This window comes from Mercenaria mercenaria, chromosome 14 (assembly GCF_021730395.1).
Source record: "Mercenaria mercenaria strain notata chromosome 14, MADL_Memer_1, whole genome shotgun sequence".
Classification (NCBI taxonomy): Eukaryota; Metazoa; Mollusca; class Bivalvia; order Venerida; family Veneridae; genus Mercenaria; species Mercenaria mercenaria.
Genome location: NC_069374.1, coordinates 71,761,773 through 71,782,714, shown reverse-complemented (window position 1 = coordinate 71,782,714; position 20,942 = coordinate 71,761,773). Strand labels below are relative to the sequence as shown.

The 20,942-nt window shown below is 34.9% G+C and overlaps 1 protein-coding gene across 1 annotated transcript; it reads left to right on the top strand.

The window, feature by feature from the left end:
- Nucleotides 1-1,721: 1,721 nt before the first annotated feature.
- On the top strand, nt 1,722-17,489 carry LOC123527640 (sodium-dependent proline transporter-like). Its single transcript, XM_045307241.2, has 7 exons — nt 1,722-1,744; nt 2,045-2,657; nt 3,092-3,227; nt 9,487-9,742; nt 10,654-11,216; nt 12,051-12,206; nt 14,265-17,489. The coding sequence occupies exons 2-7, from the start codon at nt 2,047-2,049 to the stop codon at nt 14,634-14,636; spliced, it is 2,094 nt and encodes a 697-aa protein (XP_045163176.2). The 5' UTR covers nt 1,722-1,744; nt 2,045-2,046; the 3' UTR covers nt 14,637-17,489.
- The last annotated feature ends 3,453 nt before the right edge of the window (nt 17,490-20,942 follow it).

Here is a 20,942-nt window from a genome sequence, read left to right as displayed (position 1 = left end):
CAACATTAAATTAACCGTTCTTACGCAACAGCCCCTCCAATCTACCGTCTAATTACTGATTAAATAAGTCTGCAGCTCGCAGTCCGTAAGTACAATCTAGATAAAAATTTAATGCCCCAAATATGTGTCGGCTATATGTAATATGTCTTATACTAAGATCTGTGTTAAACGCCGATAGAAAATATCGAAAGGGATATTGCGGTTCTAATGTATGATAATTCGTATAAATAATGATTTCCCCCGACTAAATAACATTTATCTATTGGAGGTACATGTTATTATGTTATTATGTATTGACATTATGTTTTTCACCATATTGTATGACTATCTGGGTGTAACATAGATCATGTTCTGTTCTGTTTGAAGAAGTTGGTACATGTACCTCCAAAATTACCTCAACGTCGGCGATCCACCCTGTTGCTCTCCACTTATCTATGCTTTGAAGCATTAATTATTAAGCATAATATGTGATTTCTTATACCTTGGTCACAAGACTGTACGATGTCCGTACGGTTTTAAAAAAATCGTACGAGTCCACCAGTTGTAGAATCCTTTACGATCTCTGTAAAACGGAAGCGTGTGGTAACAGTACGTACTGGCCCCGTACGGTCTTTAGAGACTGCAATCGTAGGCTGTCCGTACGGACATCGCAGACAAGTCGTGCGAAGCTTGCAAGGTGCCCGCCCGTACCTCGTACGATATCCTTTGGCCCGTACGGCGCTGGTACGGTAAACATGCGCAGGAATAAACCAGTTTTGCGGCGTCTGAAAATTGTCCATTTGTAGCTACTCAGCTCAAATGATTACATCCAAAGTCAATAATAATTAATCAATACTAATTAAGATACCGTAAGTTAAGATGCCTCTATATTGTATACTTTTGCAATTTTAATTATTTACATAATTTTAAACATACCAACACATATTTACAACAATCTATTTACACTTACTCTGTATACCTTCGTATGCGGGTAACAACTCTCTGCAGTATCTCCCGGAATATCCCGGGTTCCATCCGAAAGAACCCTTTAAAGTCCCCCGAGACTCTCGTATTAGTTCTTGCATGAGGGTATCGTACTGGCCCAGCAGGAGACGCCGTTGCAACCATGGCTTAACCCAACGCGTACGTCTCCGCTGCCGCCGCCAAGCGTTCAGCTGTTCTTGTAGCAACTGTGCTATGAAATAAATGTCATTATGGACACGAGCCTGGTGCAGCCCGAGCCGCATGTTCGCACGTTCTCCGCACGGTGTCATTAATATCGTACGGACATCGTAGGTTGACCGTGCGAGTCCTCTGTGATAGTCGTGCGAACAACGGCAAGCCTAGCAGTTTTCCAAATCCGCAAGGACATTTTGCGATGCCTGTATGAACTCTTCCAGGACGAGTTCAAAAAATCCGCACGACACTCGTAATAGCCATCGAAGTCCGTAGGCCGCCGTATGAATTTGCCAAAATTCGACTGAAAAACCTACTCGTACGGAGCTCGTAGCGTTCTTGTGACCAGGGTATTAACCATGCGTATCAGACGATTACCTTTATCGTAGTGATCTCCTAAATTTAGATCAAATCTTGTAAGGCAAGTTAATTTTTTTTATTGGTATAACCTGTGAACATTTAAAAGAGAGATATATCATTTACCATTATTGGAGCGTAAAACTACGTTTACAAACGGATTTATTAATCCGTTACGACACCAACTCTTTTGTGCTGGAGCAATGATATAAAGTTTCTTTCTTCATCCAAGGTTTGTGTAATTTTCTTCCTCGTGCGTGAAGAAAATTATATATAATATAAAAATAACTTTGTTCTTGTTATATGTCAGAAGTATGGAATAAACTGTAATATACCATGTTGAGACTGTTCCACGGGAAAGAAACCTAAAACGGAATTATTTGAAATATCAAATCAATTATTTTAACAGGATGGCGCATTTGAACACAGGTTAAGCATACAATGAATATTCAATACCAATGCGAATTATACAGTTACATTGTAATATGATATGACACTTGATTTATTCTTACTTTTTTCAAAAACGTTCTAGCAATGGATCGAGATCGCATGCAATGGGGAGGAAAACTAGAGTATCTTTTCACGTGCTTTGGATACACTGTAGGACTGGGAAACATTTGGAGATTCCCTTATAAATGTTATATCCATGGAGGCGGAGCATTCATCATACCTTATCTGCTGACGGTCGTGCTTTGTTCATTTCCAATTTTATTTCTAGAAATGTTCATGGGTCAGTTTTCATCAGAGGGACCAATCACCGTTTGGAAATTTTGTCCACTCTTTAAAGGAGTCGGGTGGGCAATTATCTTCAATATTTTCATGACGAATGTGAATTACATCGTCATCGTCATGTATTCCTTTTACTACATGCTCGTAGCGTTTGTAAACATTGGCGGACCGTTACCATGGCAAGAGTGTCAAAAACCCTGGGCCACTCCACAATGCAGAAATGAACCCTTTCCAAATTATGATGCGATCGACGACAATAGCCAGAAAATTAGTACATTGCGACATTTCATGGATGAATCGTGTATAAAGAGAACAGGCAATGGCAGTGTCGACCCAGAACTGTTCAGTGATTTTCGAGCAAAGTACAAGTTGTGTGAGATAATGTACCACTCGCCAGAAGAAGAATATTGGAACAGGTTAGGTTTTAAACGACTTACATTTATTCATCTTGGTTAAATTGTCACGATATCGTGAAAGAAACAACGGACAGTCAATATTCTTGGAAACATCAGCGTAGACTTTTTGTGGAGATTCAATTAAGATCAAAACATTGTCTTTTTCACTAACCCCTATCCTCTTTGAAAAAGATAGTTTAATAAATGCATTCAAAATAGCTTTTACAGATTAACAACTTCTAATATTTACCTTGAATCGTAGAATCAAAGTCGTTCAATTTATAAAGGGTTCTTGTTCAGATCCTGCCGCAGTTACAACAACGAATTCAAGCTTCAAAAATGTATTCAGCCTCAAAAATGTATTTTGAAACTATAAAATATGAATGTTTTATATTTCTCCTTTAATGCTAAAAAACATTGAGTTAAATTTACAATAGGGAACATTGATATTAAAGGTTTGTTCTTGGTGTTCACGAGTCTGACGGGCTAGACGACCTTGGTCCAGTAGTAGGCAGGAACGCTTTAACACTACTTCTTGTTTGGCTAATGGTGTTTTACTGTTGCGTAAGAGGCATACGAAAACTTGCAAAGGTTTGTATGATTGTATATTACGTTTTCATTTATTCATAAGCAGTGTGAAACTTAAAAATTGGATAGATAAAGGGAAAATGATTTATTGCACATTAACACTTACTTCATAATTTAATTTTTTTTGTGACTACGGCGATGGTGGGATTATGTTGAAAGTAAGATTAAAGTATGATTGTTGTGCAGGTTATTGCGAAGATGACGGATCATTTAAAAATATTGAACAAAGAAGTAAATTTATCGTTCCTTTTAAATATGCGCTTGTAAAGAAAAGAATGACATTCAATATAACGGTGTCAGGTTAATTGTTTGCTTACATATCAGCTCTGAATAACCATTTAAATGACAGCCTGATCGGTAATTAAAAATAATCATACACTTAAATTGGCCGCCGCTTTATATTATTAAATTTTGAATTTTCATTGTCGCAAAACTTGCTTCTTGATACTTGGATTTCACATATCGATTACCCATGATTTATATGACAATTAGAGAAAACATTTAAGGAATGTCATATAATTATAAAAGGGTATTTATATGCTATGCCAGTGGCAGCCTAAAGAAAGTCTTAAAAGGAAAGGCATTGTTGTTTTTATGTTAGTTCTGTCAGCTTCTTGAATTATTTAAGGAAGTGAAATACTTTTCGAAATCTGCTTTAAAAAATGAAGAAGTTATGAACATTACAGTATTTTATGAAATTGCTGCCATTTTGGACTCCATGCAACATTTTCCCAACTGTATTGAAATAAATTACAATGATTTACATCTTACACTCAAGAAACAACAGAAATTAATCTATTTAAATGTTAGTTGCTACATAAGGTAAACAGCAGTATGTAAATGACGTCTTAAATATACTAAAATGGCTGCCTCCATGATCAGCTATTTTTGGCTTGGAGCTACGGCTCTATATTGTTTTCAGTTATTTTGCCTCCCCAAATGTAGTCGTGTCTACCACAAGAAGCCGGGAAGCAGAATATATCCAAGCGACAGGATGTTAAGAGACCACAGATTGGTCACACCTACATGTTTCGGTCGAACGGGCGTTTGCGTTTTGTGACACTCTATTAATATTTCGAGAGAGTTTCACATACTGAAGAATTGGGCAAAAATCGATTCTATTATCTTTCCTTGTTTATTGAGATCAATGCTATACCTTGTTGTCTCCCTTCGACCGTCTAGCTAAATATCGATCACTATCGGATATTTTTTAGATCGTTATGGTTCGGCTATCTCCGCTTATCGTATCACGGGAGGTGCCGATCATAAAAAAACAAGGATTATAGATTAGAGATCTCCTGTAAAAACGTAGTGGGAAGGGTGATTTATTTTACACCAATTTTAAGTACCGGTAAAACAACAACAGCAAATATTGTCATCAACTTGGTTTAATTCTGTTTTTCAATAATGTAAAATACGGAACGGAAAAAGGAAGACACTACGTTATTTATTCTTTTATTTTGCATGGTCAAAGAGCTATAAAAAAGTGTTTTATACTTCTTTGGCATAGTATATGAAAATATGATCAACACTATATTATCTTCTTTATATTTTACATTAAAGAAACTGAGACATAAAAACAAATATAAATGCACAAAATCATGTATATTAGGCGAGCATAACATACATGTACATGAAACTACTATTATCTTAAAAAATAGAAAGCAGGGGGAAAATTTTTTTTTAAAAGTGCTTACAAACTTGACAATTTCATTTTCAGTTATTATAAATGGATGTGAAATGCGTTTATTATTATTATTATTAATCTTTTTTAACTTGTTAAAATTAATTTTGCTATGTAATGAACATTTGAAAAACATATTGTCACACACTGATGAAAAATGAACAGAAAACAAACTAGCAAACATACTTGACAATGTAAAAGGTATCTTTTTATGACACCAGAGCCTGTTAATTGGAAGTGTGATCTATTTGCCCCCGAGCCAGTCATTGTGTAATAAAGTATGTGCGAATTATGACTTCTCAAGGTTTCTCAAAAGGGACTGGCTGACTGATTTAATAAATGTGAGATTTTTAAAATAAAAAGTGGAAAACCTTAGAATAAACTAAACACACCATAGAAAAAAGTCTTGTAGAAAAGATTTAGGATAAAGTGACACTAATGTAGTGTAAAGGTTATTCATAATAACTATCACGAATATTTTTACTATAATGAACAGGGGATTACAGATTTTTCATATCTTTTAGCGCGTGCTATACCTTCTTGAGATTAGCTGTGCGTACATTCAGTTCAATTCAATTTCGATTTATTGCATAAATACAATGCCTACAGCAAGTGAAAGCATTATATAATATGGTGCAGAGAAAGTACATAATAATTTTCAGGAGAGACAATAAACCAAAGAGCTATAAAAAATTAAAAATGTATTTTATACTTCTTTGAATAAACTAATAAATTAATAAACGACAATTTTTCACAATGTTGTCACAAAACTTCTATACTATAATATTTTCACTCTTAGGCGAACTTTTAACACGTATTCTATATATCTATACTTTAATATCGAACAATTAACCTGTATTCAGGAAAAAATACTGTTAATCAAATACAAGTAAATACTCAATCACTGTCCCATTATCTTATGTATCTAACAACATTTGTACTTTTGTTGAAAATGAAACAAAATATTTATTGTGTATTTAAGTCTCGTTCATTAAACATGTTACAATTTTCAAAATGCTCTTACGCAGTCACCGAGAAGATTATTATCTGTGTAATAAAAAGACCTGATCGTCCCTAATCCCCTAATAAAAAGCTGTTAATAAGCAATAATCTTGCAAAAAGCTGTTAATTGGTAATAAACAGCTATCGAAAAGGGCTTTAATATTGCTGTGTCAGAGGCTCCGAAAACAATTTACTCAAATGTGCATTATATAAATTCTTTATAACATATTTTTGGTTAAAACTTAAATTAAGGGGTATAAGTATAATTAAACGAATCTTTAAAATACGAGACGGTGGTTTAGAAAAAAATATATATAGTTGCAACGTGCATCATGTCTTATATTTTTTTTATTTATTAACATGATACGTCAGCATGTTTCCCTGTAACATTTCTTTTGCGGTAAGCTTATAATTCCCAAAAACTATGGTTGGCCTTAATATAACTGAAATTATTCCCGCACTATTATCATCACTTAATACTATGTTGTAACAATAATATTTTCTGTATCATCGGCAGCTAAACTTCGGGCGGGTTCGTGCGTTTCCGCACGCGTCCGGAAATACCACGGACACGGCAAATAAAGAAATAATACAAAAATCACCAACTTTTAAACGTCTAGGGAAGCAAGAAGACATTAAAATAATTTCTAGATAAAAACATATATAAAAAGTTTATTGTCTGTAGAATACTTCAATAGGATAATAAATATTCTCAATATATGAATAAAGTGGCTACAGGGAAAAGAATAAGATACGTATCACAGGTTTTTGCTTATTTTATTCAGTAACTATTATGCCGTAAACAGAGACTGATAGTGATGTTTTTTAATCGCCAAGGGAAGCATTAATTCTTCATTTTAGATAAATAATTTTTATATCTTTGTAAAGAGAAAAGAATGACGAACACTTCAATAGGATAATAAATATTGTGTGTTCGTTCTAATTAAAACAATATTTGTTCAAACTTTTTTTCCTTCTTTGTTTCTATTGGAAAATATCAACCAGATAAAAATCGATATCGCACTGGCAGGTGATTTCAAGGGGGATAATTTTACCGATAAGACGACAAATTTCACCTAATTGTTGATCATGCGAACACTATTCAAACTCTTACACAGTGATCTCCTTTGCCGCTACGCTCTCATTGATCACTGCCGAAACCACATTCAAATGACAATTGTTTACCACGTGATGACCGGTTCCCCTTAATTATTTTCTTTGTAATAGAACTTGGCCTTATTCAAGGGGCATAATCCAAGAGTGCATGGGGCGATTTGAGTGATATCGTCCTTTGGTGAAATATTATGCCCACAAACATTGTCAGCAAGTTTGGTGAAGATCGGATGAAAACTCTTCGACTTAGAGCGCGGACAAGGCTAAATTCGCAGTTTTTAGTAATTCAAGGGCCATAATCCAAGAATGCCTCAAGCAATTTGGCTGGTTATCAAACTTGGCCGAGATTTTATGCCTTCAAACATTGTCAGCAAGGTCGTTGAGATAGGATGAAAACTGTTTGACTTAGAGAGCGGACAAGGTTAAATTCGCAGTTTTTGAGTAATTCAAGGGGCATAATCCAAGAGTGCCTGGAGATATTTTGCTGGCTATCGAACTTAGACGAGATATTATGGCCACAAACATTGTCAGTAAGTTTGGTGAATATGGAAGTGATAAATGAAAAGGTAGCGACAAAGGAGATCACTGCGTAGGAGTTTGGAACAATAAGCTGAAAACAAAATGTAAATCAATTACATATATTAAGATTTAATTGAAAATGAAGATCGTTTCATATTTCTGTTATTTTAGTTACTATTATAAAGAATTTATGAAAATTAACACTTGTCCCTGAAATAATGTAATTTGCCAAATGGAGAAAAATTTGCCGTCAGTTTCTGCGCTTACGTTGGGACCGAATCCGTTAGTGTCTAAAGGGGGTATTTTTAATGAACACAACATAAAAAATATACATCTTTAGCAGAGAAGTGCATACGCAAAAAAGATGTCAGCTTGCTACTTTACACCTCAACTAGCCAAGCCAGTCTTTTTCAGAAGGAAACTTTCTCTTAAACTTTAAACGGCCATTTGCTTTTCATTCGTGCTCTACTTTAAAAGTTCTTTCAGTGTTAGGCAAGTTATTGCCAGACTTTCCTTGCCTTTGTAGTATTAATCCAATTATGAAATATATGTAGTATCTTTACTGAGGACTGTGAGAATTTACATTGTAGAAATTATTATACGAGCCGCGCCATGGGAAAACCAACATAGTGGCTTTGCGACCAGCATGGATCCAGACCAGCCTGCGCATCCGCGCAGTCTGGTCAGGATCCATGCTGTTCGCTTTCAAAGCCTATTGGAATTGGAGAAACTGTTAGCGAACAGCATGGATCCTGACCAGACTGCGCGGATGCGCAGGCTGGTCTGGATCCATGCTGGTCGCAAAGCCACTATGTTGGTTTTCCCATGGCACGGCTCATATAATTTAATTTAGCCAAAATGTCATCAAAGTGATGATTTTCACATAGACTCCCAAAATAAAACTTGCCTGAGATCCAAATATCTTTGTATTTAGAATATCAAGAAGTTAAGGGATTTATGAAATTCGACACTGTAGAAAATGTAGAACCCTTAAGATACCTTGAGGTAACTATTTTATTGTCTCACTGACAAAACGACTACGTAATATGATATAATCTTTTAAGAGGATCAACACTGCTTTTATATTGTTATACTTATTTATTTTGACAAATAATAGTCCTAGTGTTTATTACATTTGAGAAGAAAGAAAATAATGCCGTAAAAAAATAAAACGTTTTCCTTCAGACGAATCAAACTATTTTTACTTATGAAGAACGACATTTTATCACGTTTGTCTCTTTTTCGTTTCTTGCATATCATACTATTGTCGAATAAGGAACAACTTTCAGTGTATGGGCAGCAATAAGTACTGTGTCTGTCCATTTTTCTTTAGTCCTTTAGTCTTTATTAAATGAACATGGAACATTCTAATATGCTTGTCTCTGTTAAAACACGCTTACGCTAGAATGACGTCATGTTAATGTGCGTTGACGTCAAAGTTTTGTTGCGAACAAGAAAGAGCGCTTCTATATTTTATCTACTGTTTTAGATTAAAGTCATATTAGAATTGAAATGATTTATAGCAAAACCATGTTTTAACACTATTTATAAACTCGGGCGGTAATACGTCGTACAAATAATTTCACGAGGGCAATGAAAAGTCGGCATGAAGGCACACATTTGTGGCCGAATATTTACCAAACTTAGCTGTTTACTTGTATTTTCGCGAACACTGATTCATTTGTCGAGGCAGCCCTTCCCCAGACCAAGAAACATATCTTATTAACCATAACTGTCTCATCTTAATTTTGTCAAATTTTTGTATGCTTGTGTCTGAATTTATGCTTAATTTTCTATGCTTCTTTGATAACGAAAAGTATGAAAACTCGTTGAAACATTGTCTGCGTTTAGCAATTTCCAACATATTCTTACTAAGAAATTACTCGTGTTTGCAAAATTTAGTCATTCATTTTAATACAACAGAGTCTTACTTGTTTATTACAGGTAATATATTTTACAGCCTCTTTTCCGTTCCTGGTTTTGCTCATTTTATTCGTTCGTGGTATGACCTTGGAAGGTCATGAAATTGGGATCAAATACTACACGGAACCAGACTACGGGAAACTCTCCAATATGGCGATCTGGTCGAGCGCCGCCACGCAGGCAATGTATTCTATAGGCGTAGCATTTGGTGCCCATATCGCTCTTGCAAGCCACAACAAGTTCAATAACAGCGTTTTTCGGGATGCCATTATTCTTGGTAATAGTACATACTTTTGATATGATGATGTGATTTTATTTTTATTTATTTTGATTTTTGTTTGTTTTGCGTTGGTGTTTGAATGACTAATTTACCTCGGTATTATACGTATATGTATAGCTAGTATGTTAGTAAGTCAGTTGTTTCTCAAAGAATTTGTCATTAAAGTTCATGAATAGGAGGCAGGTAGACATAATAACTCACAGAAATATTAGTTCAGTTCAGAAAAAAACCACTACTGTTTATCCAACCTTTTTCGTAACAAGGGTTTCTCTTCATTCCTAATCAAAAAAGATAGGACAAACTGTTTTACAAAAAAAAAATCAAAACATTAGTTAACAATATTTCGATTTATGGATTTTGATAGTCAATTCCATTGTAAAATTCTGCCATTTCGGAAACTGAAACGTTTGTTTTAATTTGACTGATTATTATCCAGTTTTCATGATATTTTGATTTGCATAAAACACTGTTTCCATGTAAACAAAATATAGAATTTCTATCGATTGTTATTTTGCCCGAGTTTCACACATCTGAAAAATACTCTCTTTTTTTGGCCATAAAATTGACATCATTCTAGACATGTTAATATTTTTTTCAAAAGTTGAAGCTACCAGACTTTTTGAGTAATGTATACCCTATATTAAGAACTTCTATAAAAAGCAGAATTTCAAGAAGCGCCCTGATACAGATTGCGAGGATGGCATTATGTGCAGTTGATAAGTCGCCACTAACTAATTGTTGCTCTGCATTTAATTACATATTTTTCATAGACTGTTTACACACTTTGAATGGTTAGATTATTGTTTTATACATATGTACCTGTAAAACTGTACTGCACTGGCACTTAACATTTGCTGCTCCTGTAAAGGCAGGCTTGTATGTTGCTAAACCATCGTGATGTTTTTTAGGTTGTGTTAATACCATTACCAGTATCGGCGGAGGATTCGTAGTGTTTGCGTTCCTTGGGCACGCCTCGTACATATTGAACCGACCTATAGATACCATCTTCGACCATGGGCCGGGTCTAATATTCATCTCCTATCTACAAGGAATCTCGCAGTTACCAGGATCCGCGGTATGGGCGTTCCTGTTTTTCATGGTCGTACTAACATTGGGCGTTGACTCTGTGTTTATTATGGTGTGGACTGTTTATGGAGCAATCGAAGATGTGTTCCCGGCGATATTCCACAAAAGAGGGACATTAATTCTCGTTGCCATGTGTGTCGTGCCGTACCTTCTTGGACTTCCACTAATCACTAATGGCGGTATACACTTGCTTGTTGTCATGGACCGCTATACCGCGGATTTCACGTTAACGCTGTTTCTAATTCTGGAAAGCGTTGCAGTGTGCTGGGTTTATGGATTGAGGCGATTCATTGCGGATGTGGAGATGATGACTGGAAGGAAATCCAGGATTTTCAAATGGTACTGGATGGCAACTTGGGGTGTCACAGCTCCAGCATTTGGAACGGTATATCTATATTAATGTATATTGTGCCATTAAAGTGCACTTCCAAAGCAGTGCATATTTGTAGTAAATACTATATCAAATATCAATGCAACAAGTTTAATAAGAGTTTTGTGATAATTTTGAATGGCTTGTCTTAAAAGAATTTATGCATGTGATATGGTGACTTTCCCAGGTTTTTGGTGGTGCAGGAAGACCCCAGGTGCCCTTCATCGAAAGTTTTTTTCTGTATTTTCTTATTTGTTTATTTCCAAATCAAAGACGTCATAATTTTTAGAAGTAAAATAAAATCTCTCTAAAAACAGTTTTTGGATAGCAGATGCAAATGTAGCTCTGTTTAGTATCTTGGTACACCAACATTCCAAGAGAAACATCCTCCTACTGCATTTTGTGTTATATTCGTGGAGATTAATTTTACTAATATTTCCGCCATTATTTTGTCAATCGCTTGTAGGTGTTTTTCTAAACTGGTCGTAATGTATTTTAGTGTAATTTTACTAGTATTATTTAAGTGATTGTGAAACACATTTAATATATTTTGCTTTGCATGAATCAGTTGTTTGCATCTTCTTCTAAACTTGTAAGTGTCAAGATTTAAAGAGAAAGTATTGTTCTTATCATCGCACAAACTCTAAAATTGTTATAATCGATAGTTCATTTTCTTAATTAATAAGACAAAAGCAAGTCATCATTTGAATAATCAATATTAATGTAGCAATATTTTGTTCATCAACTGCTTTTGTTAGGTAGTTTTTATACATATGTCACAAGTATGGCCATAGTCAGATTCCGTAATTTTTATCCGCCGATGACGTAATTTATGTTCTTTGTCCACAGTTTATATTTATTGCTTCTGCGGTTGGATACACGTCAGTCAGCTATAACGGAATACAGACAACGGCAGGCGGCGAGGCGTATGGGTGGATATTAATTGTTACACCGTTTCTTATTATGCTTGGCGTGGCTGCATACGAAATCAAGAAAAATAAAGGGGTTTGTAATTATACAATAACATAAATTATGCAGGAAATGTAATAAACATTATATATAAGCAGTGATATTTGGAAAACACAAATCCTGTTGAAAATCGTATTTCTACGGAAAGTCGAATGGTGCTCTTCAATAAATATGCTGCATAAAAAAATAGTGCTAAGTAGGTTAAGAGTATGAGCATAATCTGTAAGACCTTCATCTTTCTTCATTTACGTAAACAATTGTTTTATTAACAAGTTTTGTTTCTATCAGTACACGCCCGTCATATTGAAGCAGATAATTTTGGATTACATCCCTTTTACATGAGGTCATTTAAAGGCCGAATCTAATATTAGACTTAATTGGTTAAATTTATTTCGGATTGTACTCGATAAAACTATATTCAAAAACAGGGGCCTCTACGAGTACATTTAATATTTCAAGGGGTAAGAACTTGTACTGATATTAGGCCTAATTATAGTAAAGGAACCAGCGTGGGAGCAATCTGGTCTAGTCGCGTAATGGCGGACAGGTTTTTGAACACTAATTTTTCACTTTGCATGGACACAGATGTATAAATTAAAGCTGGTGCCTGTTTAAATTTCATTGTGGATGTATTTTTGACATTTTGGTAGAAATAATGGGAGAAGAGGTTTTATTTGGTGAAGTGAAACTCAATTTAGTATGAATAGTACTTCCAGGTCACAGCAGTGTGATATTGGTGTGATTTTACAGTAAGAAAATGTGACAAGAAAAATCTCTCTTAGAATATACATGACCCCTGCTTTTCTCTTCATTTTATATCAGTTTTATCATAACTCTTTAAAACGAAGTAAGAATTTGTTCTCTGAAATAGGTCTAGCTATGTTTGGTAGTTCTTTAAAAATGTCAGTTTTATATAGAATGTATAGGGAATAATATTGACTGGTCCTTTGGGGTCATGGAATCCATTCAATAGATGTGTAAGAGAGTTTCGCTTAAGCCGGTGCTGGAGAGGGTGGTGTGTGTGTGTGTGTGTGGGGGGGGGGGGGGTGCGTGAGAGGTGTTGCACATTTCAATACCTCTCATGAACAGACTCATATCAAACCGAGTCTGTTATTATTCTTTTTTGCTTGCATTCTATGCTTTCAAGGGATCTTTTTACAAGTTCTATTAAGGTATATAGCAACAGTTAAAAAATCCGTTACTGTCATGAAGTTTGTCTCCACCTCTGACTCACGTGGGAACTTACTGCGATGCTGGAGCCAGGGATAATTGTTTGAATAACTGAAATGAAATTTCCGTATATGAAATTGTAAGTGCACGTGTAAATTCATAGTCGATTTTCCCACAAGCTTTAAAATTCATCTAAAGTATGCTTTTTTTTTAAAGGGAAAGGCAATGTTGTTATTACATTATTTCGTCAGCTGGGATTTCTTGAATCCTTTAAAAAGTTAAATAATTTTTAAAATCGGAGTAAAAATGAGAAAGTTATGAGCATTTAAATATTTGGTCAATTTGGTGGTCATTTTGTTTCCGTGGCAACAAAAAACAAATGGCGGATTTATTAAATTTGTAGATACACATATGAACTGTATTTACTTATCTGTGTAATATAATTTCTCTACTTTTTCCAACTATAATGAAAAAAATATCATGTTTTACACCTTACACTCAAGAAACGTGAAAATTTATCTATTTAAAAGGGTATTTGCTAAACAAAGAATTCAGCAGTGTGTAAATGACGTCATAAACACACTAAAATGGCTGCCTCCATAATCAGCCATTTTCTTAAATTTCAAACTGCCATATCTTTTTCAATAGTGGTCCGATTTTAAAAACTCTTTCAGCGTTATGAAATACTTGAGGACTGGTTTCATATAAAATTAACTTATTGTCAGACTTTCCTTACCCTTTAAATATGCGTTTACCCATACTTGTAACAGAAGTATTTTTAAGCTTTCAGCTTTTGAATGGAATGTTTTACACTCATAGTTAATCCAGGGATGAAATGGTCGAAGTGAAACCAGACTATTTTATCTACTTCTGTTTTAATGTACAGGTATATGAAGTCATTCTATGCACTTTCAATATTATCAGGTGAGGGCGGCAACATTCGAAGCCAGTGACTGGGCGCCTCGGCTGAGGGCGGATAGACAAGGCCGCTACCTGAATGAGTATATACACCCCATAGAGCCCATGAGTAGAATGAACTCTTACAGAAGTGATACAAGTTTTGGAATTTCTAGGGACCCGGAGCCAACTTTCGACGGAAACCCAACAGTTAATGGAGGCTATCTAAGCTTTGCACCTGATGGGGTCGCAAGCTCGGGCGTCCCTTCAGACTGTTTTAGTTTTGAACAGAATGACGTACCGGGTTCGAGCACAAGCAGCAGCGACGATAATAAGATACACAATGCTACTGGACTGGCTGACCAGCAAGGACCGGCTCCACATGTAAACTTTGTTTAAATACCTATCTTCACTTTTCGTTTTCTCGGTAGCACTGTGGCAACAGAGTTAATTTTCTGATAACATTCAATGGAAATAATTCCCTACTGCTAGAAAATTATGGATAGATTTAGGCATTCATGCAGTTACGGACAGAATTTATCTTCTTAGAGGCATAAATAATATTTTGCTGATACACATGACATAAATCCAAATTAATCTACATTCAGAATTATAAACGAGAAATTTACACATTTTGTTTATTTCAAAATGAGCATGCTTTAATGTAAAGCGCTACACATATGCCAGTTTATAAAAATCGAATCAATTAATGTGATAAATGTTTGCATTTTTAAAGTCAAAGTTCGGAACGAAGACTGATACACACTGTAGCTAGAGTAAGGTAATGGTCACGTGATGACATTCACTGATACACACTGTATCAATGCTACGAGTAAGGTAATGGTCACGTGATGACATTCACTGATACACACTGTATCAATGCTACGAGTAAGGTAATGGTCACGTGATGACATTCGGTATTTTCCGTCCGTTTACGTATTCTCCGTGTTATCTAGGTTAAAGGTCAGTAATTCAAATCCTTCTTTGTTTCATATAAAAAACGACAACTTCATGTCGTCTTTACGTATCTTTAGAGAACATCACTTTTTCCTACACCAATTTTTCATGAAAGTTCTATCACAAATTAACGCAAAAATGAAAAGAAAATAGGGGGTCGAATAGTTCCTAGTGAAATGCCAGTCAGCTACCCTAAAAATGGCGCATATTTGCTCTCCTCTGCGCAATAAACACCTACTTCCGGTTTCGATCTGCAAAACTTGCCATGTGGGTTGTATGAACATGAAAACCGTCTCATTTCATGCAGAATGTATTCTAGTAGCGAAAAAGTGTGCTTAAAGCACTCGTTCTACACGAATTTTCGCAGAAAATGGGAAAATTAGGATCTATTTATTATGGACTTCTTTCGACTACACCACGGAAGCACATTTTCGACCGAATTACTGGCCTTATTCCTCTAACTATGCGATTTCGGCATTTTCCGTGTGTTATGGAAAAAAATTTTTTTTGGTCGAAGGATGCTGAAATCGCATGAAATCGCATATAATCGCACGATCCCATTACAAATTTTACCGTAACTTTGTACAAGTCAGCTTTGGACTTTTAAAGGGTATAGCGTAGTACCATGGGACAGAAATTTGCACTCCATGTCACATTTTACAGCACATTGCTCCGATTAACATTTTGTTCATTTGGCATCAATTAGACGTTGGCCATGTTCCAAAACGACAGTGTATATACACACAAAAAGCCCAGTTTTCTTTAGGAACACTTGAACTTGAGATTGAACGTGGAATATATTTCATTGTAACAAGTAATGTAACAAGTAATGAGAAAATATGTGTACCATGTCATTTAAAATTGAAGACGAGTTGCATTTTCTCTTTAAAATGTGACGGTCAGTCTATTTGGTGGCAGACTTCTTTCAAAGTACCATAAATATACACGTTTGCATACAGATTACTTGTAAATAGCAAGTCAATGAGATAAAACCACTTGACAAGCTTATATTATAATTATATCATTATTTTCGCCTTGAAATAAAGTGTTTATGTAAAAAGTATATAAAGCTATGAATCACGGTAATACAAACCTATTGAAAAACTAAAGAGAAGTATATCTAATATAGACAGAAGTATATCTAATGGACGTACTTTTAGGAAAAAATGATTATTTCAAACCTAGTTTTCTTCAAAATTGCACTGAACAGATCATTGAAACTTCGATGAAATAACAATTTATTCCAGAGTATGTATTAGATGCTTGGACTTACTATGTTGCTTCTTTAATATTATTTGCTAAAGAAATAACAATTTTTACCTAATATCATATAGGTAACAACTTACTAATCCGTTTCCTTTTTCCTTTCATACAAACAGTTACTTCAACGTATGTTATATTTAGTACTTTAGAGCATTTCATTTATATGAATGAAACTTTATATATGGCCAGTTTCTTCTACGAAGTATGTTAGAATATTGAGATGTTATGTTTGTTTAGCGAAGTGTTTGCCACGGATAAGAAATAATTTAGATTGTCTTTATTTCTTTTTGAATCCAGTGTTTTCTTTATTTTTGTTGTACCGGAAATGCATATTCTTGCATAGCGGACAGGATTTTCTAGTGACTTTGCCGGTGCTGGAAAAAACTCGTCCCATACCTCGGGGTGTTATATCACTTACGTGCTGAACTTTGTGAATGGATGCGTAAATTCATACACTGCTATGATAAAATAGTGCTTAAAGGAAAAGCATTCACTTTATATTATTTCTTCTATTATTTAAGGAATACGGTATGCAAGGGAAAGAATCTATCACCAATTGAATGTACGTATGGAAATATCTGGCTCTCGGGTAACAGTTTTTATGGTTACTCTCCAGGGCCTCGTTACCGACTAAACAGCTACCCTCGAGCCAGATATTTCAATCCGTATCTTCAGCCACAGAAAGATTCTTATTTGTAAGCTGTATTTATGCGCGAATAGTACCCACAGTATTGCTAGTAAAACTCATCTTGAAAAACAATCCATTAGATATTAATTGGTATTTATTTGTTGTCATAGTTTTTATTCAAGCATATGCATAAACTATCGCTTCTTTTTTTAAAATAAATTTTAGTGAATGTTAAAGGGAGAAATTCTTTCCTTCTAAATAAACTTGTTTTGTGTCATTTTGGTGCATAGAATCAAAATTCTAGTTGTTGCTTATTGTACTTTTGTCTGTATACGTGCATGTTATAATCATAATGTAAATACACTGTTAACTATAAAATATAGCAAATAAAATCAAAACATATTTTTAGTGTATGTGTTGTGTTCAAGACCTGTTCTAATTGCTTTCATATATTTGATACTTTGTATTTCAACGAACATTTCAATTATTTGAAAGACTAATATAAACTATAAAAGGAATTGTAAAATTTTGTTTGCAGTTGCTTTAAAAAAAGACTATTTCATTTTATAAGCTGCAGTCTTTGTACTAAAATTCGTGTTTATTCGATGAAAAATTAAAACAAACACTAGTTGTTTAAACAATTATTCGACCTTGGATAGTTTACGTTTCTAAATTCATAGGATATTTTGTTTGATTTTAACTTCCTTCTTTCACGTCTGGTCATGGCATGCCGCCAGAATCTGAATATTATGCGCTCTTCACTGTTAAATGTTGTGCTAGGTCTATTGTTCACAATATTCTAGCCGTATCAAGTGATATTAGCAAATCATTCATGGCCCATCATGCGTATTTAACGTAAAGTTTAAAACTATAAAAACGCTAGTATTATGGTATTTAAAGGAATTTTTCAAGGACGAACGTCGAATGAAAAAAAGAAAGATCATATCAAATTCCACAGACGAATTATGTTCTTCCTTGTGAAAAAACAAACTTGGACTTCTTTCAATGCAGAATTTTGTTTGGTAGTCTTCACATGACCCTGCTAGGCCCTAGATATTATCATGTCTGATAACATCTTTAATAACTTATGAAGCCTGATAAGTAGTTTAAATTGTTTCATGCAGGTATCTTTAACTTATGCATTGTCTCAATCAGTTGTCCTTTAACTATATGCTAGTCATTTTCTGAAAGTAACTAGAGCAATTTGCAGACGACCATCGAAGTCTAGAATTGTTATTGTTTTCTTTAGTGTACGGAGCGTGAAGTATCCCTACAAGAGACTCAACCCTAAACTATATAAGAGCCGCGCCATGAGAAAACCATCATAGTCGTTTGCGACCAGCATGGATCCAGACCAGCCTGCGCATCCGCACAGTCTGGTCAGGATCCATGCTGTTCGCTAACAGTTTCTCTAATTCCAATAGGCTTGAAAGCGAACAGCATGGATCTTGACCAGGCTGCGCAGATGCGCAGGCTGGTCTAGATCCATGCTGGTCGCAAACGCACTATGTTGGTTTTCTCATGGCACGGCTCTGATACAATGTATATATGAGTAAGACTATTGAGATTAAGTCGTTGTCACTTGTCAAATAGATCGTAGGTAAGGATAAGGGTCTCGAACCTATTGCATGGGTCTTGTCGGCCCGCAAATCGTATAGTGAATCAGGCAGGCCAGGGTTTTCCATTATGCGAAACGCAATAAACAAAAGAGCATGTACGCTGGCTCCAAGCCCCTCTCCTTCTACCCGCCATGCAGATTGGCCATCGAATCTGTTTGGTCTCAACTGTATTGACATCATTAACTTGACTCGGTTAATTTTTATGCGGATCTATTGTTATGTTGTATTCTGTAATGTATGTTTCATAGGAGAAGTACGTAATTTGATGCTCACAATGCATTACAACCTGTACTATAATTTCTCAGTATCACATTAACCCGAATATAAAGTCAATTTGGGGGTTTTCCCAGTGGAAACTATCTCATTATTCCATGCAGTCACAGCGAAAATATAAACTTAAGTGGGGGTTTATGGATCAAAAATAGAATGTAAGTAAACATTGTAGAAATAACAGTACATGAAAAACAACGGTGTTGAAAAGAAATTCAACGGATGAAAGCACAATACAAGAATAGACGTTGCACTACGGATTTAATACATATACCGGTGTCTTGTTTATAAGTCTTAAAGCTAGCTGTCTTTATCAATCAAAACTGTAATGTAAAAGATGAATATAGATCAGTGTATGTGCCAAAACTGAAATATCTCGCTTTTTCGAAAATAATGCATACAGTTTATATCGAAAATAAGTGCACCTTCAAAATAATTGTTCAAAGTGGTGACATATACCAAACAAAAATATATGTTATAAATATGTTTAATCCCATGTATCTCTTTTACGGAATGCAACACTGGAAAATTGTATCACGTCACGAATAAAGGTACTACCGTGGCTGTAATGTAAAACTATGTTGTTTTCTTTTAATCCATTCTTTTATTTGCAATGCTGTGGTATTAACGTTTATTGCTATATAATTCAAGAATAACACTGACAGCTAACCAGTCTTTCGTTTTTAATTTATACCCAATGAAATCAAGCATAAAAGAACATGTTAAAGTCAGATTCCATTTTATTGAGGCTATAATCATCGACATATCTTTTTGAATTTGTATTATCTATAGTACGGTCAAATCAAACATGAAAAACTTGGTTGCCGGTAGGTTTGAAATTCTTTTTCACTAAAACACTCTCAGATATGTTTACAACGATGACTCAGAATACACATTAAAGCTTTATAATTTGATATTAAAGTATGGAGTTATTTTCTAAGAAACTACGGACAACATTTGCTCTAATATATTATCTCCAGTACTTCCCACAGAGACAACTACCTGAGAACCTCATATCGAGGGTTCAACGCAATAAGGGCGTATCTACATATAATAACTATATGTAGATACGCCCTTATTGCGTTGAACCCTCGATATAATATATAGTTGATGAACAGATGAAAGGCAATTTTAAGCATTTATTTATCCTGCTTAATGCATTCACCAAAATTTATATATATACTATCTTATATTAATCAAGGACTATATATAGGGACATAAAGAATCAGAATTGAAAACTTCTCTGGTTTGATGTAAAACTTTAATCATACTACTCAACTTCCCAGGACATAAAGTAAATCTACATTCCATCTATTCCAATGTAAGAATCATATTTCTGTTGCGTAACTGATGGTTTACATATTTTTTTTTACATTTTACAGGCCACATGGGGACTTTTGTAAGCAAAGGCTGCTTGGAACTTACCAAATCACCTTTTTAACTTTTTATTTATATACATTTACTGCCGAACAAAGCATTTTCTAAATTAGAAATAGCAGCAGCATTAACAATATCATTGTTGGAGAGCACACACTTCAATTTCTCCTGGTTATCAAGATTAACATACTTATTATTAACATCAACAGCTTTAGCATTGAGTATATCTCTCAAATCTTGGTAACCAATGCATTCAAACAGAACATGTACGTGTTTCTGTTTCAATTGACATTTTACATAGTGGGCAAACACGCTGACTTTCTGAAAAGTTATCAAATCGTTCATTTTCTAAGCGATAGAGAACGATACCAATCGAAATTTAGCAATAGCATATCTTTATGCTTTACATATATGAAGACGCGCTAGAGGTGCAGAGGCTATGGATTGTCTTCAGAGTAAGAAGCGGCCCGCCCGCTTAGTTTAATAGGAGGCACATATCTACGGTTCGTAGGGTCGTAAGTTCGATCCCGGGCGGGGCGTATGTTCTCCGTGACGATTTGATAAAAGACATCGTGTCTGAAATCATTCGTA

Excerpts from the sequence above, each read along its gene's own strand:
- LOC123527640 (XM_045307241.2), top strand. The coding sequence starts at position 2,047 with ATGGATCGAGATCGCATGCAATGGGGAGGAAAACTAGAGTATCTTTTC. Across the intron at positions 3,228-9,486 it reads GCATACGAAAACTTGCAAAG|GTAATATATTTTACAGCCTC; the intron begins GTTTGTATGATT and ends TGTTTATTACAG. Across the intron at positions 12,207-14,264 it reads AAATCAAGAAAAATAAAGGG|GTGAGGGCGGCAACATTCGA; the intron begins GTTTGTAATTAT and ends CAATATTATCAG.